Genomic DNA, 25,473 nt, shown 5'->3' with positions numbered 1-25,473 from the left:
GTACCACTCCACCAGCTCCCCACGGAAACAGCTTCACTTTGCTCACTTTCTGTGTACATACAGCTTCACACATCCTGAGTCATCACACTTGTGCTTTCTCACTTCATTTTCCCCCTAATGTACCCCCTCCCACCCCACTGAAACATAGACGACAGAAAGTCACAAATCTGTCTTGTTCTGCAATGTGCACCCAGCACTCAGAATGATGCTCCATTGGAGCTCAGGAAAAAATATGTTGAGTTTGTCAACATATTATCTCTAAAAACTCTTGGTTTTGACAAAAACACCTCAGTGCAGTTTTTAATTCTAACATTTGCTCACATAGAAATCTCCACTACTTATGTGAGCTTCTGGAAAACGGACATTCTCACACACTCTACGTTCCTATCACCTTCCCAGCTGCTAACAGGCAAGCCCTGCTCGGGAATGAGGGAGCACGTATGTGATAAACTGGGCAAAAGCTAAGGCCTAAAATTCCCTCCACCCCGTTTCTTTCTCCGTCTCTCTCTCACACAGCATGTCAGAGGAGTAAGACAAAACTCTCCCTACAAAATCATTCAGGGATTCTTAGTTGGTCAGCTTTGTTCACCTTCATTTCATGCTTCTAAAGCAATTGTGACAGTCTGACTCATAAACCAAACAGGTAAAGTATAAACTTAGCAACTTGAGATGTTTATAATAAAAATACTGAGATTTTGACATTGTATGGTCATTTTAATCACTTTCATTATTAAGAAGATTCTGGTCTTCAAAATCCCCTGGATCTGTGACTGTTTTATGGTATGTTTCTGATTTGTTTTTGTTTACCTTGGAAACATCATCAAAAAGAGATTTCTCGAGTGCAATTACATTTGCATATGTGTTTGTGTAATGACAGGGAAAGCTGTGCCTCTACTCAAAGTGGATGCTTCCCGGGCTCAAGCCTTTTCATTTCTCAGGTCTACATTATAGAAACTGCCTGCCATCTAGGCTAATCAGATGACCCATGGAAACCAATAACTATCTTGTCATTTGGTTAGATACCATCTGTAGTTGCTGTTCCTCAGTATAGAGAGAACCTAGCAATTCAAATTAGAGTATAGGTTAAGAGCATCAAAGTCCTCTAAGAAACAAAATCAGAAGTGAAATGGAAAACACACACACACACACAATAACTAGACACCTCAAGCATGTAATTGTATATTTATTTCTCTTTTTAAAGAACACTCCTTAATGTAATTCAATATACAAACTTGGTTTCACAGAATTATAATCCACTATATAGCACAAAGATAACCCAGATTGTGTGTGTGCATGCACGTACATGTGCATGCTTGTGCACATGTTGCTGTACCCCCTCCCTCTGCTCCACTCTTCTGGACCTGCAAAGGCTCTTCCCACCTTCAACACTGATCAAAAGCCGTTCTGAAGGTTATATACAAAATCACTTCCTCCTCCCAAGAGCTGCTTTCTCTTGAAGGCTTCTCTTCTTCATTCCCCCTGAGACAGCCAGGAGTGACACTCTTTCCCTGGACAAAAGGGTAAGGTGACATTTCCTAATGCTGATGGTAACCCTGTAACCATATGGATAGGCTGATGGGAAGAGCTGGGGAGCAGGTCTCCATCCCTCTTCCCCACTTCCACACCCAACCCTCGAGTCCAAGTGCGAACCCTCTGTGCATCCTTAGTTCCAGTCACTATCCTGTGCAGCAAGAACCAAGATTTTTAAGCCCAGGTCTTCTCCATGGGCAGCGCACAGCACTGCCTACCAAGCCACCGGGCCGGCCGATAACCAAGCTCTACACAGTCCATGTGCTTTCTCACTTTAATTTTAAAGACACTCTAGCATAGGTCTGTGGCAACCTCGTGTCCAACCGAGTAACAGAAAACTGTACCAGTGATGCACTTGTACATATTTACATGGGGCGGAATGTTTTTCCCATATTTTTAGATGAGTATATAGATCAACATGTTCACATAAGACCAAATACTTTTAATATTATTTATAACTGATTTATAAAGCTTTGAAAAAACTCACATTAGCACATTGTTTACTTTAATGCTTTACGGTACTATCCATTTAAAATCACAATCAGCACTTAAGTTATTGTCAATCCGGCAAACAAGAGACAAAAAGAATTTACAAGAACCGACTGATACGTTCTTTATCTGTTTTTGTAACTAATGCATAAGTGCAGAATAAGATATTCTAGCTTAAATATCTTGCTTACAGTGGACATTTCCGTTCTAGTTACGCAACAGTTAAATCCATGCTTCACATAGAAAAGCAATCCACAACATTAAGAAAAAATGTACAGTTTATGAAACAAAATAAATATTAGTATTACAGAATCAGAGCTGTACATAAAAGCTGTTCAGTTTTTTATCATATAAAAATATGTTTTAGTGCAACCTCACATATATATAGATGCTGCTTTGCTTTACATCATGTAGATCCAAGTCTCCAAAAGAGGAAAGAGATTACATTTATTACAAAGCAGATACACAAATTCTAAAATATGTACAAATTACTGCTAAAAAATGCTTATAAGAATATAAGCAAAGTAAAGAAAAGGCACAAACATCTGTACAATTTTCAAAGTACCAGACCCAATAGGTTAATTTCAAATTTTGTTTTGGTCAGGCTCAAGATGACTTGTTAATTTACCTAATTGTTTTCAAAATAACAAAAGTATTTATAATAGCCAACTACTGTAACTTAGGACAGGCATGCTATCAGCTCGTTTACTTCTATTCCTAGAAAAAACAAAAAGAAAAAGAGGGGAGGGGAGAAATGTGGAAATGAACGTATCCATGCATTGCAGATCAATGGAGTTGATTCTTTTCTGATGAAGGTTCATTGCCTTCCTCTGTGCTTAAAGATAGTTCCTTGCTGCTCTGAAAGTCCACCTGCTTCTCATCCACACTGCTCTTGCTGTAAAACGTGGGGTGAGCAGTCTGTGATGTACCAAAAGTGTCCTTTTCACCATCATGAAAGTCTGGGTGGGCGGCTGAGGTACAGGGCTGACCTGGCTCAGGCCCGCTAAAGTGTCTAATGCTGACGTGTGCACTTTCCAAGGGTTTCTGGGGGGACTCCTGCACCCATGTGGGCTGGTCAGCCCCAAGCAGAGCTGCCTCTTCTGTTGCAATCCGGAGTGAGGCGATGGCTTTTGTACAAGTCTGTATGTTTTCCTCCTGTTCTCTCTCTGTGGAATTTAGGCTGTCTTCTGAAGTACTCTGTTTCATCAATAGCCGTGGGGAGGAGGGAGAACTAGGTAGACCAGATGACTGCAAAACGTGAGGGGCTTGTTTTTCATGCCGCCTGGAAAGGGTGTAGGGAGCCTTCGTAAAGGCCTCCCCTGGCGCTCCTTTCTTCTCCTCAGAGCCCTCCGTGGGCAGAGGCAATGTGGGTGGAGGATGTAAACCGGAAAGGGCGGGCGGCAAGGAGTGAACCATTTGGATCCCACCAACTGGCACCATGGGGATAGGAGCTCGTACTTGCTGCTGAGAGTGGAGTGGAAGATGACTGAAGACATAGTCAGTAGGACCCTCAGGGAAAAGGCTGGAGCCGTGATGTTCATAAGCACCTTCTTGGTCTCCATAGAGACTGAAGTAAGGAACCTGAGGTAATCCTCTTCTTAGATTCTACACAGGAAAACAGAGCCCAGAGTTTAGATCTGTTCCTTCTCTCACTCTCCTTCCCCCTCCCACCCTCAGGATGCCTAGCACATAGAAAGAATTTCTCAAAATTTAATAGCTTCCTTAGCTATCTTTTTCCAATTCTTTAATGAAGCCTGTGAACAGTGGCTTTTGTTTTTCAAGAGCAAAATGCTAAAGCAACCAGTGCATTTCCCACTAGGCATAAAATCACGTGAGGGCTATTTGTTCAGAAGAGCAAGTAAAAAGAATGGATTCACCAGCAAAACAACTAACAAAGAAAATAACAAAACAAAACAAAACAAAGGATGACTAGTTAATACTGATGAGATTTAAACTCAAAGGAAACAGGATTACCAACTATTTATGCAGTAGGCTGCAATGAAAGATAGTCCTGAGGCTTGGTAGAAATGAGAAGATGGCAATGGCTTTAGAAAACTGTTGTGGATAGCCCTGGTACTGTTTCTATTTTGTTGCTAATTCCACTTCCCCAAGAGGGGCTGCCTGGGACAAGGAATGAATCAGTACTCAGGTGACCATGTGAACGTTCCCCTAATGAATAAAGATTTCCAGGAAGCAATCACTGGGTGATCAGGCGGCATGTTCAGGTTGGAGAAAGGGACTGCACAAGAGGAGAGGAGACTGGGCTGGTGGATGGGAGATGATCGTGGAGGCCAAAATGTAGGTAGCGGAGGCCTCCAGTTCAGGTGGCAGATCCATTGGGATCCGCTACTGGAGGATTTAACTAGAATGGCTTACGAGTTAGGATGCTAGTTGCTGCACCTAGGGATTGTGTTACCAGTTGATTCTAGAATAAGTTTGTGTGGTAGGCTTTCCTTCACACTGGGACTCCACTGGGTTCCAGAGAGAAAGGTACAGTAGTAAAGCACGGGTTTGCAAGAAGTGAACCCCAAAGAGCCGTGGGAATTTGGAAGCATGGGGCTGGTGTGGCAAAGCCCGCCATGGTAGCATAGCCAGCTGGAGAGATTTCTGAGCTCCGGGTCAGAGAGTCTTCGGGGCCGAGAAGAGGCCGGCCTGTCCGCCGGTGCCCTGCCAGTGTAGTGAGGATTGTTTTTAAAATATTTCCCACTATAGAAAACACCTTTTCACACAAAGGAAGGCAGGGTGTTTTTGAGAAACCTCAAATCTGTTCCTTTGCTGTACAAGGTTTGGCCTGCGGGAATACATCTCTACCCAGAAGTCCCTTTATGCTGAGCGCTAATCTAGTGGAAGAACCTACTACAAGGTGTGCAAGGTATGGGCAACAAGAATACATCCTGACTAAGAAGAGGCCCTATAAAGAATGCAGATTTCTGCAAGTCCCAGATCAAATCTAAATCTTATAAAAATGGCAGTGTCTGAAAGGAAGCAAGTACTCAGTAATTATCATGTGTGTTTAATACTTAATCATTTATATTCAATTTCATAGCTGGGAATCAAAGATGATTATAGTTGAATTTCTCTGTTGGCATTACTTATAACATGAATGTCTTCTTGGAATTAATGAAGTAAAAGTATTTAAAATTTAAAGTCACAATTCTGGATTCCATAGTTTTCATCCTGAAATGAAGACTTTATTTGTTATCCTTGTTTTTGGAGCAGAACATAGCTTAGATCACCCGATTATCTGGCTCTAGTGAATTAGTCAGAAATTTAATTGCTAGGATTCATTAATAATGGACTTCACTGCTTATTTCTATGAGAAGTTAAGGTAGATAGATTAAAGCTTGTCAAATATGGTAATAATTTAGGAAAGCTGTCTTAAAATTTGTAAGTAATTTATTTCAAGGATGCTTCAGCTCTCAGATTCAAGGACCAAATCCCACCATTAAGCATCCACCTAGTTCTAGTTAGATTTGAGCCTGGCCCAGGAACTGTAAATTATGCATATGCCTGCTACTGTCTACCATGCTTGGAATCTGTGTGGCCTGGGCTACAGCTATTATCCAAGCTGCACAAAAATGATTTTTTTCCGCAACACAGATGAAATGGCCCAATTAGCATCTCTGGAATCACCAGAATCTCGCAAGATGGGATATGTGGCCATTTCAGGACTCAATGTAAATGCTGTGCAAGTCTTAATTAAACAGCAGTTAAGGCAGAGGAACCCTAATGCTTTTGGCACCAGCTAAAAGTAAATGAACAGAAGTCCTTACCTGAGAAAGGACCTATCCTAAATGTGCTGACAGGTTGTGCACTGCTTACAGCTGTGCAACATCTTTTAGGGACAGACAGTATCTATGTAAGGACTATGTCTGACTGATGCAGACAGCTTTACACAAGTGGCCATGAGGCAAGACAACCTACCCAGGATCCCACAGACAAGGGAGAGCCTGAGCACTGATTTACTAAAGACAATCTTCATCCACACACCGGAACAGATATGCATAAGAAAATCAGGCTGTAACTGTAATATTATTTCCCCTTTGAACCATATTCCAGCTCTAGTCCTCAAACATGGTGACTGACTGAAGTCACCATGCACACTTTTAAATTCTATTATCTATCTTAAAATGAACCAGATGGCGTTAGGGGAGGAATCCTAGTGGTGTGTGTTTCTCTGTCTAAACCTTCTCTCTGGCTCTAAGTCCAGACTAAACCAATTATATCTCATGTCATCTTGGGTGTCAGGGTCTCTTCATACAACAGTCACTGTCCTGTGAAGCTTCCATCCAGATTTCCAAAGCAACAAGAACAGAATTTCTGTGGAAAGGGACTATGGCTGGTCATATTCCTTTCCTACATTAGAAAAGAGGAAAGTCTTCATCCAACAGAGCAGTCAGGAGGGACACTTGTCAGAGCACGGTCTGGTCTATTTTTCTATGACCAAGAAGGTCTCTTTTACACATCAGAGAAAGATGCAGTTCTCTCTGCCCATCCAAAGGCAACCAGTCAACACAAAATGAGGACTCAGGGCAGGACTCCTGCTTGAGTCCGGGTCTGCTCCCTCCTATGAGAACAGGCAGCAGGTGGCATTGTTTTCTTTAAAGATAACGGGACTGGGTGGCAAGCCAAAGGATTTGTTGGGGATAAAGGATGAGCTCTGTGAAGTGTCCAGAGATTTAAAAAAAAGGACAAAATAAAGTAAAACAAAACCACATAAAAATTAGGGAAAACTCAGTAACTGATGAAACTGATTTTCTTGTTTGGCACTATATTTCTTGATTAACTTAGTAGTGAATCAGAGGTCAAAAATAAATGAATTCTTCTAACTCCATTAATTAATTAATTAATTAATTAATTAATTAATTAATTCCTCTGCCTGGGTTTAATAGCATGTTAAATCAATGGCTCTGTTTTCATGACATGGTTACCTGAATGAGTTCCATCGACTTATACAGGCTAGTTATGGTCTACTTGGCAAAAAGCTGACTCCAAAGCTTCATGAATGAGGGATCAGGACTAGTTTAATGCCCCCTGTCAGCATTACCATATCTCTATCAGAGAAATCATCTGAGGACACCCCAGAGGGACTTCCAGCTTCCTATTCACTATATAGTGACTTAGGCGGCACAAGATCTAGAAACTTGCAGAGAGGTGGTTGCTTTTTCCTAGCTCGCTAATTTATTAGCTTGAAATCAGTCATTTCCAGACAGTAGGGCATGTCTCTGCAGGATTGCAAAATCAAGATGAACTTTGTACCTGGTTTACGAAAAAAGGATGATGAGGATACTGCAAGGAAGCCTGGGAGATTTCCTGAAGTTTGTGAATGGCAGCGTAGGCTCATGAATCAAGATAGCGGTAGGCAATGAGAGGAGGGGACTGGCTACCAGGGCAGGAGCAGACAGAGCTAGGAGTAAGCAGTGCCTTCTATGCCTGAGAAAGACCATGTTATGCCAGACAGAAGATACAGAGCAAACAGGGTAGAAGCAGGAAAAAAGATTCGGAAACTAAAACCACTTTTAAAGCAAATACACTCAGAAGACAGCATGCCTCTGTGCTCTCTGCCTGCCTTTTGACAATCCTACCCCAATGTAAAGAGGCGCCATGATCTGCTGGGCTATTGTGCAATGAGGCACAATGAGGGGCTTCATCATGGCTTTTGATTAAACCTGTGGTTTCAGTGTGGCCCACGGCCACCACTGCTGTCACCTTACTTTATAATAAAAATAAAAGGTGGTACTTTATAATAAAAATAAAAGGTGGCAACCTCAGAATATTCTCCTGAGCTCTCTGACAGCTCATTCTCTGGCCTGCATTCTCCCTTAGCATCTACATCAGATGCTAACAGCAATACCAACAGAAAAAAAATGCAGAAACCTTTATGTCTTTACCTTCTGAGCTACTAGAGTGAAACACTGCCTTTTCCCAGGCCCTGAGCATTTGCACATGTACACATATTGGACAACGTAATGAGTATATTTTAAGAATCATTTCGGAAGTCAAGGATGAAGCCTGGATCAGAGGCCTCACCTGCTGAAGTGTACATACCACTAACAATTTGCTGTCTTCATGTTTGTCTACATAAGCATGCCATACCTGGGGCTTCACCTCAGGGTTCTGGCTCATGTCTATAATTAGTTAAGCTTACAAAATATTTGGAAGGCTTCACCTGTTCCTAGCTGGAAGTTCACTCCTGCTTTGATACAATTTTATACTTGGAATAACGCCACAGCCATGTCACCAACACGATGTGTGATCAAACGTCTCCTTGCTATTTGTATTAATAGGGTCATGCCTCCTTTATCGAGACACCCACATTATAATAAATGTCTTATAACTATGCTATAGAAGGTGCCAATGTTCTGGTGAAGAGAGCTCAGGTTATACTTACAGGAGGCCCCAATACAATTGGCTCTGTTTGCAGATACTGTCCCATGGATAATGGGGGGTTGTGGTATAAAGCCCTTCTGGGAGATGGTGCTCTGATGGTGGTCATATATCTTCTCTCTCTTCTGGGAGAGAGGTCTCTTCTCGCTGTAATGTCTTTTCCAGGAGACAGTGGTCTCCTTGGGGACAAGTGCCTTCTTGGTGAAGCATCCCCTTGGGACATCTCTCTTCTCAATGCAGCTTCTTTTCTTGGCGACAGATGCCTCATGGGTGACAGATCTCTTCTAGGTGATAAATGTCTTCTGGGTGACAAATCTCCTTTGGGTATCAGATACCTCTTTGGTGAATTATCGCGGCAGGGTGAAGAATCATATCCTGGTGAGGAACGGTAGCTTGAGGGGGAGAAGTCCCTTGGGGAGGAGCTTGGCTCTGAAGACAACATGGCCTCTTCGTCCATGGAGCTTGGGATGTCTAACCTGTCTTTGTCCGGTTCGGAGTCTGTGCTTTTGCTCTGGAACAGCCTCTGATATTCTGTCATCTGAGTGTCTTCACAAGAGTCACTGGGTGTCATGAGCTGAGTAACCTGAATACTCGGTAGAGTAACCAAATAGCTGATCAATGACGAATGTCCCATAGAGCTATCTGAAGGGACGCCATGAGCTACAGGGCCAACATTGACAGGCAGAGAGGAGAACCTCGGAGGCTGAGGACTGGTGCTTCTTGACCTTGTTTTGGGTGTCAAATCTCCTTGGTCATCAAATTCATCATCATCTTCATCATCATCATCATTATCGTCTCCATCTTCCCCATCAGATTCCTCAGCATCTGAGAACTGGTGATCAGTTGAGATGCTGGACATGCTATGCTTCTCAGATGTTTTGTGCAACTCTTCCATATTTTCTGAAAGAAGCCAACAGTAATAACAGTGGTTAAGATTGCATGCAAGAAGCTTGTATCTGCTCCAACAGTCTCCCCAAAAGCTTTCCTTAGCCTCTGAACTACTCCTGGACACTTACTTGTGCCTACCTACCCTACCTACTTGGTTTCATCTCTGAGCACTCAGGAATAAGGATCTCATATTTCAGACTTCAGAGAAGTCTCATGATACAACTCCAAACAAATGGATGTGGCTAGTATTGCTAATGACTGATGCTGAAGGAGAAAAAGCAGAGTGACAGCCCATCTCTCCTGTTTCAGGTGCAAGTTATATGTAAGAGGGATACCTCAGGGGCTTTGCCAACCTCCAGATCTTCTACTGGGGTGAATGATGGTTGTTTCTTCTACTACGTTTCCTCTCAATGGGAAGACTAACACATTAAAATGCTTTCAATTTCCTCCCAAGCTTCACAGCACATAAATCAGAGCTCCATCTCCTGCCTCATGCACACATCCCTTTACAGTGTTTAGAGACAGCTATTTTGCTAATACAGCCCTCCCCACCTCTAAAACAAGTTACATTGCAAATGTTTTCCTCTCTCCTTCATCATTCTCAAGCAGTTCAGTGTATCCTTTTATTTCCTCCAGAGAGTATTTAATAAAGTGACATGCAATCACTAGGCCACGAAGCCTGTCTAAGAGGCCAGTCCATTCAGTAAGCCACACACCTGCTTCTTCTGTTTCTGTGTCATCTACTGATGTCATCGAGACGCCCAGCTCCAGACACTTTTTCATGTGGGCTTTAGATTTCATGTGTTTCGTTAGGTTTCCTAGAAAATGCACACAAGAGAACAACAAAATAACTATCGGACTGTGACAACTGAGGTAAAACATTGTGTAATGAACTACTTTATGCATCTGCATTTTTCTATACTAGAAAATGTATCACAAGAGACTCAAGGATCAATTCAGGGGTCTAGAGTCTATTCATTTGTTCTCATGAAATGACTGTGTTATTGTCTGTGGTCATCTTGACAATGTAGTAGCTACACACGAGTATGCACCTGATTTTCCAGTGCAGGCTCCCTGAAGCCTAGGTAGAAATTCAGCCTGATGAAAGCATTGTTTTTCTCTCTCTGATACAGCTATGCTTAGTATTAATTAAATAAGTAAATCACAATAAACTATTCTTTCTAAAATTAGCATCTCACAATATGATTAACTTGTTGCATATATACAGGAATTCTACATATTGTTTTTATATCTTCAAAACATATTTCTATACTTTTATTGCTCTTATCAAAACATCTATAATTTTTGAAAGAGCTCAAAGAGATTTTGGACCTGTTAATTTTTAAGGATGTAAGTGAATTAAACTTTATTAAATAGCCATAAATTCATGAGACACATCTGTTCCTGCTACTGTGTGTGTACACATGACATGTATATGGGTTAAGATGCTAAGTGTAAATTACAGCCAGCCCTCTGTATCCATGGCTTCTACCTCTGTAATCTCAACCACTCAAAGAGCAAAACTGGAAGAAAAGACTGTCTGTATTGAAAAGGTCCAATCTTCTTTCTTGAGTATTGCATAAACAATATGATCTTTAAAAATATTTAGCAATTACATTGAATAAAGTATTCAAGTAACCCAGAAATTATTTAAAGTATAAAGGAGAATGTGAGCTGTGTGGCAGTAATACACCACTTTATACAGGAAATGAGCATGTGTGGGGCTCCTACAATCAATCCATCATAGATACAGAGCGAAAGGTGTCTGAACTTTTGTATGCTTCTTCATATATGGTATACATGAACTATATACATATTCATACTCCAAAGAGGAACTCATTTGGGCTCCCTTCTTCTGAGTAGGTTTGTAATCTTCAGAGTAGATTTCTAGCTAGAAGTTAGAATTGGAAACAATCCCACCTTGATGTTGGTTTGCAGAAGCCATGAGCATCTGAGGTACCAGACCAGAGCAAGGACAAGAGAGAAGGGTGGGAGTTTGGTAAAGGCAAGGGGGAGGGATTGGTCCTTAGGAACTTGGTTAAGGCAAGGGAGATGGGGGTACATCCTTATGACACACTTGTGCTCACAGAACAAAAATTTGAAAAGTGGATATTTCAGCAGGAGATGAACCCTGTGGGGCTTCCAAAAATGCACTGCTCACCCTCCAATTTCTAGACCTCTGCCTGCGTACTTCCAAAGGCTGACAAGGAAATTCCATTAATGATCAAAAGGGTGCTCTTTCCTGATGGAGTCCTCACAATCAGATGTAATCAGCTACCTAGAGTACTGTTTTGTAAACTTTACAGTGATGGGTGGACTTGCAGTGTGTCCTAAAATCAAACTTTTAAATTTTCTTTCCTCCTACAGACTTCTCAGAAAGCTGGATCATGTTAAGAGAGAAGGGTATTTGAAAAGCAGCATGATTTTGATATACAGATGTTTATGTTCCCTTGCCTTATTGCACTTAAATGAGGCATTAAAGACACCTAAATACTATCCTAATAAACAGATATTTGAAAACTCTAAACATTAATACTTCTGCCAAAAGAGCACAGTTTAAGATTGTGGGCTACAACTGAGATAGGTACATATCTCCCTACCAGGTTATCATAATTCAGACCTGTTTTTAATTATTTGTATCAGAGCAGGTTACTTGATATTAAAATTAAACATTAAAATACTGGAAATGAAGTGGGGTTGATGAGGGGCTATGTACAGGCTACCTTACACAGATCTGACATACAGCATGAAGATGTTCACTATAGTACAGAATTATAGAAATATAAGTCAAGTAACCTTGAGTGGAACACTTCTGTATAAATCAGCCTATTGAAACAGATATTTGAAAATGATAGGTTGTTTCAAGGCAGGTCCTAGCTGGATGAGATTTAACTCTTGAGGTTTGAGAGTAAGACTTGTCTCCATGCTGATAAATACACAGAACAGAAGCTATCAAATCTCTATGTATAATTAATGCAGCTGTGGATGGAGGGGGCCCACCAGGGAGTCTGTGGGTCTTTACATTATTTATACTCTTGAAAGTGACCATGGCCACATATTTTCTTCCCAGTAGCTTCCCTTGCTTATCCACTGCCACTCACGCATCGCCTCCCTGCAGAATTTCAATATTGGTGCAAATATTATCTAGCCCACATAAATTCCCAACATGAAGTAATAGCCATCCAGGCACTTCTAAGCCACTTCCTTCAGAGACAACCTGCCTGGCCCACAGTCTGTAGCTCTTAATTACTCATAAAAGGAGTCTCAGAGTCTCACATACATCCTTTGCTCTTGGACAGGAAGGAGGAAATATGTCCCAGGGGGTCATATTTTCACAAACAAAACACTCTTTATGGTTGGTGAAAGTGAGTTACAAAATAATATTCAGAATCCTAAGTAGCCAGAAGTTTTCCTGAAACCTTTTCCTCTCCACACAACAGCAGCAGCAAAAGTCAGGCTCATACCTTTCGTTTTGAAGGCGAAATTACATAACTTGCATACATAAGGCCGAACATCAGTATGAGTGCGTATGTGTTTTTTGAGCATGCTTGGCTTCTTACAGCGAATTCCACACTCTTCACAAATGTACTTTCCCCTTCCACGTCCTCTGACATACACGTAATCTTCATTGGATTTGTACCTATTTGAAGAAGAGACAGACCATTATGATTTTAAATACTCTTAGCATGTGACACATCAAGCCAAAACCGAGTCATTGCCTGACTTCAACTTTGATGACTGTCTTTTTCCAATTATTCACCTTGACTTCTACGAACCCTGTGAAGTTTATATACTGAACACTTGAGACGACGATGTAGTGAATTTATTGCTCTAAGCAAAATTTCATTCTATGTAGAATTACAGATTTACCAATGGAGTGTACAAATGTTCCAACTGGTTTTACATAAGGCCAAAGAGATACAGGCCTGGACCTCTCACTTTTGCGCACAGTATAGCCTCCACGCAAGGAACATCACTAAATGCATACTAAATGTATTAGAATAATCATGCGTCACACATAATCTGTTAACATGACATCATCTATAATATACATATGCAGATATTCCTCTACGTTTGTAGAAGTAATCCTAACTAAGAATAGAAATCTCCCTTGCAAGCTTCCACTCTATTTTTACAATCCTGGCACATGTATGTCTCTGAAATTTCAACTTAACCAAGACTAAGCTCGGCTCACCAACTGTTGTCTACAGATTTGATCTGTTCTTCCCAGGATCATGAATCTGTACTCGTGTGGAGTCTAAATTTCAACTGGCTTCTTGAAAGCATCGTTGCATAATGAGAACCAGAGACTTTGGGATAAAATTAGCATTTGTTTCCTGAAGGGTTGGTCTGAAAGGGTATCTGAGGCCGTCTACAGTTATGAACTCGAGATGAAGAAAGTCTTATACGGAAGAGGAGAAACCTACCCAATGCTCTGCAATCTCATTTTGTTTCGAAAGCAACAGCACATAACTCACATAGATCTAGGTTATCACACACCAGACCTGTACCACACAACTCAATAAATAGTATGATCCCTTACATCACAGTGGTGCTAGAATTTTAAATCCCATGTCACTGTGGCAAGAAAGCACTTCTGGGGGCTCTTTGTATAGCTTCCAAAAGTAGGTTAGCATGCAAAAATCTTTGTTCATTGTGGAATTCCTTAATGGTATTTAGACCTAGAGTTGTTTTGGTTTTTTGTTTTGTTTTGTTTTGTTTTTCCATTCTAAGAGACTTCTGACTACTCCCATCTTGCTCCAGCTAACAACAGGTACAAAAACAAATTCAAAGTCAATTATTCAATTTGTAGAAGGCTTTTCAGGAAGAAACATCCATCCATGTATTGGAATACCAAGTCTGCTATGGATAAAGACTCGTCTTAGCATGTTCGACACTTTTCAGTACTAATCAAAGGGGAAGGTGAGCTCCATCACTTGTGCATGACCTTTCCCCTTTCATAAAATAGTCCAACTATGGCTTGGCCTAAAAACTTGTTTTCTTCTCACATTTGCATTTTATAAAAAAAATCAGAGCACATCCTCAAGGCACAAAAACTTCCTTCTACATTCAATTTCACTCTCTGTTCCTAACAAGGATGAAACTGCTCAAGGGGATATGATGATCTTACAGAATGCCAATATTCTTCTGGAAAGAATACTCTAGCTTTATGGATATTGGGTTGTACTGGCTAGTTTTGTGTGTTAACTTGATACAAGCTAGAGTTATCTGAAAGGAGAGAATTGCAATTGAGAAAATGTCTCCATAAGATTTAGTTATAAGGCATTTTCTTAATTAATGGTTGATCAGAGAGAGAGCCCAGCCTATTGTGGGTGGGGCCATCCTTGGACTGATGGTCCTGAGTTCTATAAGAAAACAGGTTGAACAAGCCATGAGGACATGTCAGTAAGCAGCTTCCCTTTACAGCCTATGCATTAGCTTTAGTCTCTGGGTTCCAGCCCTATTTGAGTTCCTTTTCTGACTTCCTTTGGTAACAAATGGCAATGTGAAACTGTAAGCTGAATAACCAATTTCTTCTGCAACTTGCTCTTTGGTAATAGTGTTTTGTTGCAGGAATATAAATCTTCACTAAGGCCAGTTGGTACCAGCAGAGTGGAGTGCCGCTGTGACAGACCTGACCATGTTGTGGGGAGGATTGTGGAAGAACTTTGGAATTTTGGCTTAGAAGAGCCATTGGATGTTAAGAGTTCTGTGAGATGTTCTGTGGAGCTTGGAACATACAAATGTTGAGGGTAGTGCATAGGATGGAGATCTGCCTTGGGAAATTTCAGCGGGAGCTTGAAGACTCTACCAACAACATTTTCTATCTTGAAGTAAGGTTATGTGGTTCTGGTTAGCTGGGGATGAAGATGGTAGCTGTGATTAAAAGGTACTAGGACTACTAAATGGAAACTGCTTTGTTTGGATACTTGATGCTGGTCAGCTGGAGCTAAGAAATTAGCAGTAACTAAGAAGAGACCAGCATCACTGAGATGAAATCTTCTGGGTATTGTTTCCTGAGAGCTCACAGAAGCTGTGTTCCAGAAGTGTCCAAGGTTGAACCTAGTGCTGGCAGCCAAACTTGGTAAAGTGTATGAGTCGCCAAGGTGGTACTCATTTTGAAGCCATGCATGGGTCATGGAGAGCCACACTAAGGCTCTGTGAGAGGCCAGGAGAAGCCATTGGTCACAGTTCAGTATAGAAAGAAGGTCTTATGTCTGTATGGATGCGGCACCAGTCAATAATAAATCTGATGGCCTATCGCTTAGGTAGGAATTAGGAGGTGAAACATCTAGGAGGAGAGAGTATTCTGGGCTAAAATCAGGTGCAGTAAGATTGTCCCTAGAAGACATGAGAAGACATGGTACCTGATCACAGGTAACCAGCCACATGGCTGAATGTAGGTTCAAATAAATGAGTTATCTTAAGTTATAAATGTCAAAGATGGGCTTAGCTATATGGCCATGGTATTTGTAAATACATTTTTAGTCTTTGTCTTATTTCTGGGAGCCTGGGGCTGGGAAGAAGAACCAGGACATAACTTCTACAGTGCAGGCCAGTTGTAGCAAGGCACTCAAGCCCTTTGTAGGACTCCAGAAGATTGTGAGTGAATCCAAGATACCGGGTGATTAGAATTTGTGATTGTCTCGATTTGACTGTGTCTGTGCCCTGATTTTTCCCTCTTAAAGTAAGAAAGTATCTTACTGGAGCTCACAGATGAGGGACATGGAATTTGAAAAGGCTTTAAATTGTAAAAGAAGACTGGCTATTTTAAAGGGACTTAAATTTTAATATGTTTGAGTTTGTATGTAAAGAATGTAGGACTTTTAAACTTAATTACATTTTTTACTGTGAGATCTAGGTGATGAATAAGAATAAGATGTTTGTGTGTCAAGATGACATGAGGTCAGTTATAGTGGCTGGTTTTGTCTGTCAACTAACACAAGCTAGAGTCATGAGAGAAGGAGGAGTCTCAGTTGAGGAAATGCCTGCATGAGATAAGTTGTTTCTCAATTAGTGATGAATGTTGGGAAAGAAAGCCCAGCCTATTGTGGGTGGTGCCATCCCTGGGCTCTTAGTCCTGGGTTCTATAAGAAGGTAGGTAGAACAAGTCATGAAGAGCAAGCCAGTAAGCAGCCCCTTCTATGGCCTCTGCATCAGCTTCTGCATCCAGATTCCAGGACTGTTTGAGTTCCTGTCCTGATTTTCTTCAACTATGGGCCATGATCTGGAGGTATAATAAACCCTTTCCTCCCCAACTTGCTTTTTGGTCATGGTATTTTCCCTCAAAACACTAGAAATCCTAACTGAGACACCTAGTTAATAAGAAACGCATTTTCTTCTCAAACAAAAAAGTTTATTTTCAGTGTCTTAGCTGATTAACTCATTTAAAGAATGAAATAAAGAAAAATTCTACATAAATTTGTATATGGGAAGAATGCGTTCAGACAGCCTATTTACTCTATAACATTTCTGAAGACCCACAAACCTACCAGGTACACAATGGATTTAAAAAAAAAAACAAAAAACAGCAATTTAAAGAAATACTTATTATCCCTATCAACTAGATAACCTGGATAATCTGATCAGTAATTCTTGTCATTGTTGGTTACCAATTACAATCAACAACTTAAGAGGTGGAAACACGCTGTTTGGAATGAATGCTGGTTACCAGAAATTGGTAGAGAAGTTAGAAACAGAAAATACAAAAATATATATGATTTTTCTAGATCATCAAAACACAGAGAAAGAGGGTCCCAGAAGTGTTTTTCTTTTCCACTTGTGTTCTTTGTTAGCAGAGATGGATAGCAGAGATGGATTCCTAAAAACATACAGTAATCCTGAGAGCCACCATAAGCCATATATAGTAGTAGTGCCTATGGACATATATGTAAGTACATATACACTACTCTGAAGACAGCTGCTACAGAAAAGTATAGTGACTGGGTCACAGGAACCTGAGAGACATGTCTCTGGGAAAAGACAAAATCTACACTCTTGTCATTTATGTAATGATATGACAGACATCAAAAAAATCTCAAGGCTAACTTCATGCATACATGTGACTGTGGAGAAAAGTTCATGCATGCATGCGACTGTAGGGAAAAGATTCGATACCTAAATGAAAAAAAAATCTAAGGGTAATGTAACTCTAACAACCAACTCCAAATTGGTAGATGTATGAAAAATTTTATGTCACTAACAGTCAACATTTTTATGATCAAAGATACCATTTTATCCTTCAAATACCATCGGGATAAAAGTACGTTCATGAAACTATGTAATTTATTAACAGATTGGTGAGATGGGACTAAATGACAAAATCCTCTAAATATAATTAATATTTAATTATATTTGGAGTTAATTATTTTTAGCTCAAATCAGAGATCTAGACCTCTTCCATGAATTACAACTAATATATTTCTATTGAAACAGAAACCTAGTTATCCCAATATTCTTATATTTTCTTAATTATATATAAATATATTTGCTATATACTATTGGCCCTTACTACTTGAGTTCCATTGGTTTAGAACATATGAGAAGAGGTTGTTAGGTTGTTATATACCAGTGGAGACAAAGAACACAGTGAGCTACATTCAGTGTGATACCTTGACTTTAAGAGCAAATGAGTCATGGGTGGTAAAAGTATCAGATTCTCATGAAAGTCTGAGGTTCACAGAAATGATTTCTTAGAAATGTACAGAAGTATGCATGGCTCTGCTCAGATCAACACAATACAAATATGTGCAACAGTAACCCAAATGCTGATGAAGTAGAAACAGATAAAGGAACGTAAGAGACACCATGAGGCTGCCAATGTAGAAAATTTCATATAGATTTAGGGGAGAACTTAAGGCATGCATAAGGGGACCATGCTCACTGAAGGCAGGCCCTAGAAGAAAATGTATGTAGTTGCTAGCTTTCTCCAGTCAGCGTTCATCAACTTGACTGCAAAAGGAATTTCCTTTGAGCGTCTGCAAGATCACACACTAGTTACCACATGCAACCGTTCAGGACCGTTCACGCCGACTTATAACAGAGCAGCTTACATCTGGGCTTATGTTTTCCTTACCCCCCTTCAAAGATCTTAATTCGGATTGGCTCGGTCTGTTTGGATCCAAGATCTTTCTCTCCGTGAATCTCTCCTTTCCCTCTTTCCTTTAAGACATTCCCAGCTAATTTCCTTTCTAGCTTGTTGCCAAACAAGAAGGGTGCATCAGGTTTCATCTGCAGGATCAAAAGAGAGAATCATTTCACATGCTTTCTCCAGGATATTCTGGCCTATATATATGTCCTGCACGTCTATCATCCCTGCAGGTTAGCTTAAATTCTATGACAAATGGCTATGAAGTGACTGCAGAAAACAATGGACACTGGGATAAGAATCAGAGGGGAAATGTCAGTTTCCATATGGTCAATTCAATGTTTCAGTGCACAGATACTGATTAGTTTGCATCTTCTCTGCACAGTGTTAACAGAGACGTGCAGCACATGCTCTACAGTTCGAAGGAGCAAGCCAAACAACCCTATTAAGGAAGTAGTTTCAAATATCAATGAAGGGAAGGTAATCCTTATGTAACATCCAACATATATTTTTCAAATTTCTATTTTCTTCACTTATTAATTTTGCTTATTCTAAAACTTATCGTATTTTAAATTTTTACATGTAAAGACTGTTCAGGGGGTAAAATCGGGAGAAACAATAACTGGGGAAGGTCACTCTTGAAAGAGTACATAGAATATAAACATTTGTCAAATACACCCCTGATATCATTGATGGCATTTGCCATCCGGAAACTAACATCCTTCATTCTTCCTCCTCAATCTTTTTCTCAGTATCCATTCCATATTTTATTTCTTCATTTTATAAGTCCCAGAATTCTTCATGTCTGCACTATCACTTAGGAGGAGAGAAGAGAAAATGACCAATGGACATTAGTCCCACCAGGAGAATTTCCCAGATTGACATTAGTCCCAGCAGGAGAAATTCCCATATCTGGGCTGACATAAGCACTCCGAACCTCTGAGGCTTTCCTGGAAGCCTCAAAGTTAGGGAGGTTATGGCACCGCCCATCTCTGGATAAGACCAGGTTACTAAAATATTCCTAGTACATTTTAACCTTTAGATCTTCTATCCTTCACTATTCAGTCTACTTCAGATTTGACCCACAACACACTGTACTTTCTAACCCAGGGTCTGTGGTTACCTGTGCAAACTGCTTCCAGGCACTGGATGATGTGAGCTTGCCAGTTCCGGGCCTGTGCATAGCAGCCAGAGTATAAATTTCTGCAGTAATTTTTTGTTTGGATCTCAGAAGGGCCAGCGTGGTCTTGGTGTTCAATCCTGATGGATTTGGGTTACAGGAACTAATGCACCATGAAGCATAAACGGAGGATTTGAAGGTGGCCTGTTGCACAAAATTGGGTTTTGTGTAATTTAAGAAGCACCAACTCACAGTAGTTGTTGTCCGCAGACTAGGGAACTGAAGGAACTGCTGGAAATCTGCCACGTCTGTGAAAAGAAGAGTGGAATTTGCCACATTTCCTCCAGGACCAGAGGCCATGTGGACTAGCATGCTGACAGGCAGCTTGCGGGCCTTCCCTTCCTCTTCCTGCTGACTACCTCCTGTGGGCAGGGAAGAGCTCTGGGGGCTCACGCTCATGTCTGACGAAGTCTCATCAATGTCCAGCTCATCGGAGGACTCTCTGCTTTCTGAGGGCCCACTGAACTTCCGTCGCGGTGGTGCCCTGGAACCTGGAAGTATCTCCCTGTTGGGAGGGAAAGGCCCGCCGGCAGACGGATGATCTTGAGATGAGGAAGGTGACAAAGAGGAGAAGGACGATGACCTTGACTGGGAGCAGCCATCCTTTGGCTCCGACGCACACCCTTGCCTCACGAGCTGGGGCTTCTGGGGGCGGGAGAGGCCCTTCTTGATGTCTGAGTTGGTTAGCTCCACAGCACTGAGCTCTTCCACAATCTGCCCGTACATCTTCTCCTCCTTCACCCGTTTCTGTTGCTTGGTTTCCATGAAGAGCTCCAAACTGCTGGCTGGAGACAGCATCCGCTTGCTTCCTCCAAGAGAGGCTGCGCTGTCTGAGGTTGACGGTAAACACAAGGGGATGGAGGACTCTAAGCCCAGGGGTAAGGTCTGAGGTACTTTCCAAAGAGGATATTTTTCCAAGCCCGTGTGCTGCCCAAGCACTTGGGCTATGTTAAACCCTATCCCTTGCATGGCTGCGTTGGTTACCAGTGTTCTTTGAGTCATATTCTCATCGACCTTGCATATGACGATGGCGGGGCTATTCTGTCCAAGTATCTGAGAAATGCTTGTGTACATGACACTTCCATAGGATGGAACGTGGGTCTGGATCCGAACAGGAACCACTGTTCCCGGTAAGGACTGCAGAGGCCCAGCATTTTCTGAGGCAAAATCTTCTCGAAGAAGCTGCTCAGTGGGAGTTTCAGTGGATTTACTGCCCGGGTCTGATGGAAACTTCGGAGGGAGGTTCTTGGAGTGTAGCCCTGATGTTCCGGAATAACACTGGTAAGTCTGCTCTTTTGCATGAGGATAGTCAGCAGGTTTCTTTCCAGTGTGTTCTGCTACATGCTCTAAGGGATAGCTAGAATGAATGTCAGCTGGGAAAGGAGGCTTGCTGTAGCTGTTCTGAGGGTGTGGGGCGAAGGGATGGGGAAAATGTGCCTGCCACCAGGGAGGCTGCTGAGCGGGCAAATGAACCATACAGACAGTCGGGTACTGAAACTGAAACAAGGCATTCTGGATCGGAGAAAATGGGACCGCATCTTGATGCGGAAACAGGTGCGGTTGTTCGGGTAAGTGCTTGCTTGTCATGTAGGATGTCGGGTGAATCAATGGGTTTCTCAGAGATTCCTGACTGTCCACGTGCATGGTCTGTTGCTGGGCAAGGTGGAGTGGTGGTCCTGAGCTCAGCTGGCCACAAGGACTGACCACCTGCTTTCCTGGGTCATCCCCTGGCAGAGGAGGAAGCACAGAGGACCAGGCCGCCCTGAGGCCAGCGTGCAAGTGCTCCATGTGCTCCTGCTTGACGCTGGGGTCCACGCCGGCTTCACCTTGGGCAATTTCTGGGGAGCCACTGAAGGAAGCCTGGCGCACCAGAAAGCATTTCTTCCTCTCCCGAGATGGTGATAGTGTTGACGGGGAGGCTCCAGACACTGGAGCATGGGACAGGTTCCCATAATCAAATGATTTACTCCGTATTTCTGGGACTTCCGTCGGGTGAGGACAAGGCATCTGCTCGGAGGAGCAACGCCGCATTTCTTTCTGGTGGTGATGACCCGGGACAGACAATGAGTATGAACCCGCAGGGACAGTCAAAAACTCAGAATGCTTGCCGCTATCATCCTGCTTCGGAGGTGCAGTGAGCTTAACTGTTTCTTCTCTATCAAAAGACATGGAGAAGCTGGAACTGTGGGATAAGTTGCTTTCTTGGCTGGGACTTCGGGAGAGGCCGGTGCCTGTGGACTCAAAACTGGATTCCCCGGAGGAATGCTCCATATCTGCGAGCCGCAGGCGCTTTTTCTTGGGAGGCAACTTCTCAGCGGGGAGTTGGGAAAGAGTCTCACTTCTCTGGGGCCACTGGAATTCCTCCACAGGCTTCTCCGGCTCCTTGGTGGGAGCTTCCTTCTCCTTCTCAGGCTTATCAGGTTCCTCTGTGACTCTGATTTCAGGAACCTGGATGTTGTGCTGACGAACAAGCCTTGGCTGTGTGTGATAGGGAGGCTGTGGTACCTGCTGGGAAGGGGTTGGCTTGTTTCCACTTTCTGCACCATCCCCTGGAGCCCACTCTGGGCTCACAGGGGCTTCCAAAACCTCACTGTCACATGTCTCGGAAGGTGAAGGGGTCTTGTCCTGAGTACAGGCCACCATTTCTGTTGACTCAGATCTTTCAAAGGAATTGGGGCGGCTCAGCGAGTTTGTGTGCTGAATCACTGAAATCACATTTCCTGGAGGCTTCTTGCCCAGGTCTGTCATCTTGTCAGGATCAGCAGCTGAGGGCAAATCCTCAGACCCCAGAGATGGACTTCTAGATGGCAGCTGGGGTCGAGCTGGGTCTAAACGGTCAGAGTGACCATGAGGGAGGCTCTCATGTCCAGTCATGGCAAAGCCAGTCCTTCCTCCGTCCTGCAGCTTGGGGTCATACTCTGAGGACATCATGCTCACAGGAGCACTTCCCATGCCGCTACAGATCATGGGAGCATCCTCCTCATCCCCTACGCTTTTCTCTTTCCTGCGTTTTCTGTTCTCACAGGTCGTCCCGAACATGGTTGGCACTGCCTGCGATGGCACCAAGGGGTCCATAAAATATTCCCCTCCGTGCTTGAAGGAACTCAAGCAAGAAATGTCTCTGTAGCTCTGTTTTGGAGTTTCAGAGTCTTCCCACTTCTTATATGGTTTACGGCAGACATCATAGTCAAACCCAGGCCTGTCTCCAGGGAGTAATTTCTTTTCCTTCAGGGATGAGCCGGCAAGGCTCTTGGATACCCGCGCAGGATGCTCAGACTCCATGTGGCCCTCCTGTACTGATGGCAGCTCAAAGGCTGCTTGTCGTCTTAGCATGCGCTGGGGAGGTATGCCTACAGTGCCAGGATAGAACACATCATCAGACCCTGTCATCCTTTCATCAAATGAGTGGCTTCCTCTCAAAGAAGGAGGGACACTTAAATTAGTCGCTGAAGACGTTGGCATTGAGTTGCTTCTAATAAGGGGTGAAGAGTCCACAGGAGCTTCTAAGAGAATTGGATTGCTGCCTAGGAAGTTTCCTGGGTAAGGTTTTCCTTCATTCCTAACAGAGGAAGGGATAGCTTGTGGTGGCCGACACTCACTGTTGAATTTCGTGGTCTTCAACATGTTGACTTGACCGGGGTCCATTTCTCCTTTGCTGGGAATCAGCTGTGAGATAGGATCTTCAAACATCTTGACCTCCAACCTGGTGTTTACATGAGGTAATGGTTCCATGATGCCCCTGCGTCCCATGGCAGTGCGCTCCTGACCCGTGGGAGTGACACTAAGTGTACTCCTTGGACTAAGTCGACAGTATTTTCCAAAGATGATTTCTTCGTAAGACTTTGCATTCGTGTTGGGTGGGCTTATCTGCTGCTCTGCACTTTCTGAGCGAGAAAAGTAGCCAGAGTCTGTACTCCCCTTGCTGTGTGGGCTCAGGAGGTTGAGGGATGGCTCAGAGTCTTGTCCTTTTTTCTCTGACAGTCTCAGTGCAAGTTTCTGTTTCACTGTGTGAGAGTCATCAGCCTTAGCATTCAAAGACGGATTTGGGAGCATGTCAGGGCCCAGATACTGAGAGCCCTCATTGGGTAGTGGCATCCCACTTTTGGGGATAATCAAAATTGGCACCTTCATCGGACCACCCAAGGATTCTTCCAAGGACCCGTGGTAGCCACCTCTGCTAGCAATATCCAACGGGATGGGGGGGCCAGGGCTCACTTTGTCAGAAGCCTCAGCAAATACGGAGCTCTCCTCATCTGTGTCCGTGCTCTGCTCGCCGTCTGAGTGTATCTCTGCTTCTACATCAATAAAACCAGCCTCGAGGTCTAATTTAGATACAGACGATTCTGTGAAGGGTACCAAGCCTGCCTTAATTGCATGGGCATGAGACTTCCTGTGCTTGTACAAATTGCTCTTTGTCTTGAAAGAGAAACCACAAGGTATACATGGATATGGCCGCTCACCGGTATGGGACCGGATGTGTTTCTTCAGAACACTTGGTTTCGCGCATGCTCTGCTGCAGTACGGGCAGATGTATTTGCCCGGCTTTTTGGGTTTGTGCTCTTTCTTGTGAGCATCTTCTGCCTGTTCGATACTTTTCTGGGAGTATTGGCTGTAAGCAGGGCTGAGACTTGAGATCTTTTTTCTAGGATAGCCACTACTGTGGCTGTGCATTGGAAAAGGAAATAAGTCCTCAGAGGCAACAGATGGCAAAGGGCCAGGGAAAAGCCAGGGAGGGCCCTCTAGGCTCTGGTGCGGCTTGTTGCTGTGCATCATGCCCTGCGGTAATGAGTGCTGAGGGAAAGAAAGTGAGTGTTGGCATGAGTAGGGACTCGGACGGTGCGGTGGGTATTGCTTCTCTGTGACTTGATGTATGCCCTCGCCAGGCGAGGCCAGCTTCCCAGAACCAAACAGCTGCGCTGAAGCTGCATTTCCGATCTGCTCGGGATCTATTTGCGGTTGTCTCTGCCCTTCCTGACCGCTGAAAGTGCTCATCCTAAGAACAGCTGACTGTTCCTGCCTCCATCTACCTGACACGCTGTCAGCTTCTCCAGACCTTGAGGTAGCTTTTTGTCCTAGAGCTGTGTCCCCGGTGTCCATTTTAACACAAGGTCTTAAGTGCTACTTTGCCCGGAAGCCAAGCAGACTCATGGAGTGTCTCCAACTCTGTGCTTTTTAAAGCCAGGTTGCTTCTGGGTTCCTGGTTGTCTGCGAACTCATGGATTGTTCCCTCTCTCTGGAACCTTCTGTGCTCACACTGGAGTCAGTGGGCATTGGATGCCAGTGTCCTGGAACCAAGCTAGAACACAGTTCTCTCCATCCTAGAAATGTCCTTCTTCAAAAGCAAAGTGCAAAGTTACAAAGGATTCTTATGGCATTTGAAACTTTTTCAACTAGGATGTGACTGGGATGATGAATAGTCCAGGGGAAATTCTGCTCATCAACTATAGCAAAGTTCAACAGCCAATTTCACTGAAGTACAATGGCCTGAAAAAAAAGAAAAAGAGGTTGCCATAAGACTTGCCCAGGAGGATGGCAGGACCTATCTAAACTATCAGCCTCAAGTTGGAGAAATTAAAATGTTTTTCATTCCAGTAAATTATTTATAGCTATTGCATTAAGTATCTAATTACAAGATACTAATTTTAAACTCAGAATTATGCCATGGGCATGAATTCTTTCATGGACAAGGTGCAGACAGGTTTTATGAATACTCCTTCATTTTGTTTAGGAAGTATAAGTGGGGAGGGGTCAGAGCTCAGTGATACGGCGGCATGCTTAGCATCTATCTATGAGGCTCTTGGTGCCACCAAATGGGCACATCACAAAGCATTTGAAGGACAGTATGTTATTCAATAATATTTATAATATGTGATTTTTAAAGCCTTAATTAGAAAACTTAGAGCTATCCTTA

The 25,473-nt window shown here is 42.9% G+C and overlaps 1 protein-coding gene across 7 annotated transcripts in view; it reads right to left on the bottom strand.

Annotated features, from left to right (window-relative positions):
* Nucleotides 1-1,170: 1,170 nt before the first annotated feature.
* The window catches only part of Hivep2 (HIVEP zinc finger 2), a 185,104-nt gene continuing 160,801 nt past the window's right edge, over nucleotides 1,171-25,473 (bottom strand). For all 7 annotated transcript variants that reach the window (XM_076926901.1, XM_076926907.1, XM_076926906.1 and 4 more), the window contains 6 exons: nucleotides 19,506-25,046; nucleotides 18,371-18,525; nucleotides 12,759-12,934; nucleotides 10,011-10,112; nucleotides 8,411-9,306; nucleotides 1,171-3,624 (listed from right to left, as the gene is read on the bottom strand). In XM_076926901.1, the coding sequence (XP_076783016.1) occupies nucleotides 2,806-3,624; nucleotides 8,411-9,306; nucleotides 10,011-10,112; nucleotides 12,759-12,934; nucleotides 18,371-18,525; nucleotides 19,506-24,659 (7,302 nt within the window). In that variant the 5' untranslated portion in view covers nucleotides 24,660-25,046 and the 3' untranslated portion in view covers nucleotides 1,171-2,805. The remainder of the gene's footprint in view (nucleotides 3,625-8,410; nucleotides 9,307-10,010; nucleotides 10,113-12,758; nucleotides 12,935-18,370; nucleotides 18,526-19,505; nucleotides 25,047-25,473) is intronic.

Source organism: Arvicanthis niloticus, chromosome 28, assembly GCF_011762505.2.
Source record: "Arvicanthis niloticus isolate mArvNil1 chromosome 28, mArvNil1.pat.X, whole genome shotgun sequence".
Taxonomy (NCBI): domain Eukaryota; kingdom Metazoa; phylum Chordata; class Mammalia; order Rodentia; family Muridae; genus Arvicanthis; species Arvicanthis niloticus.
Note: the sequence above shows the minus strand (reverse complement) of the source record. Positions and strands in the feature narration are given on the sequence as shown.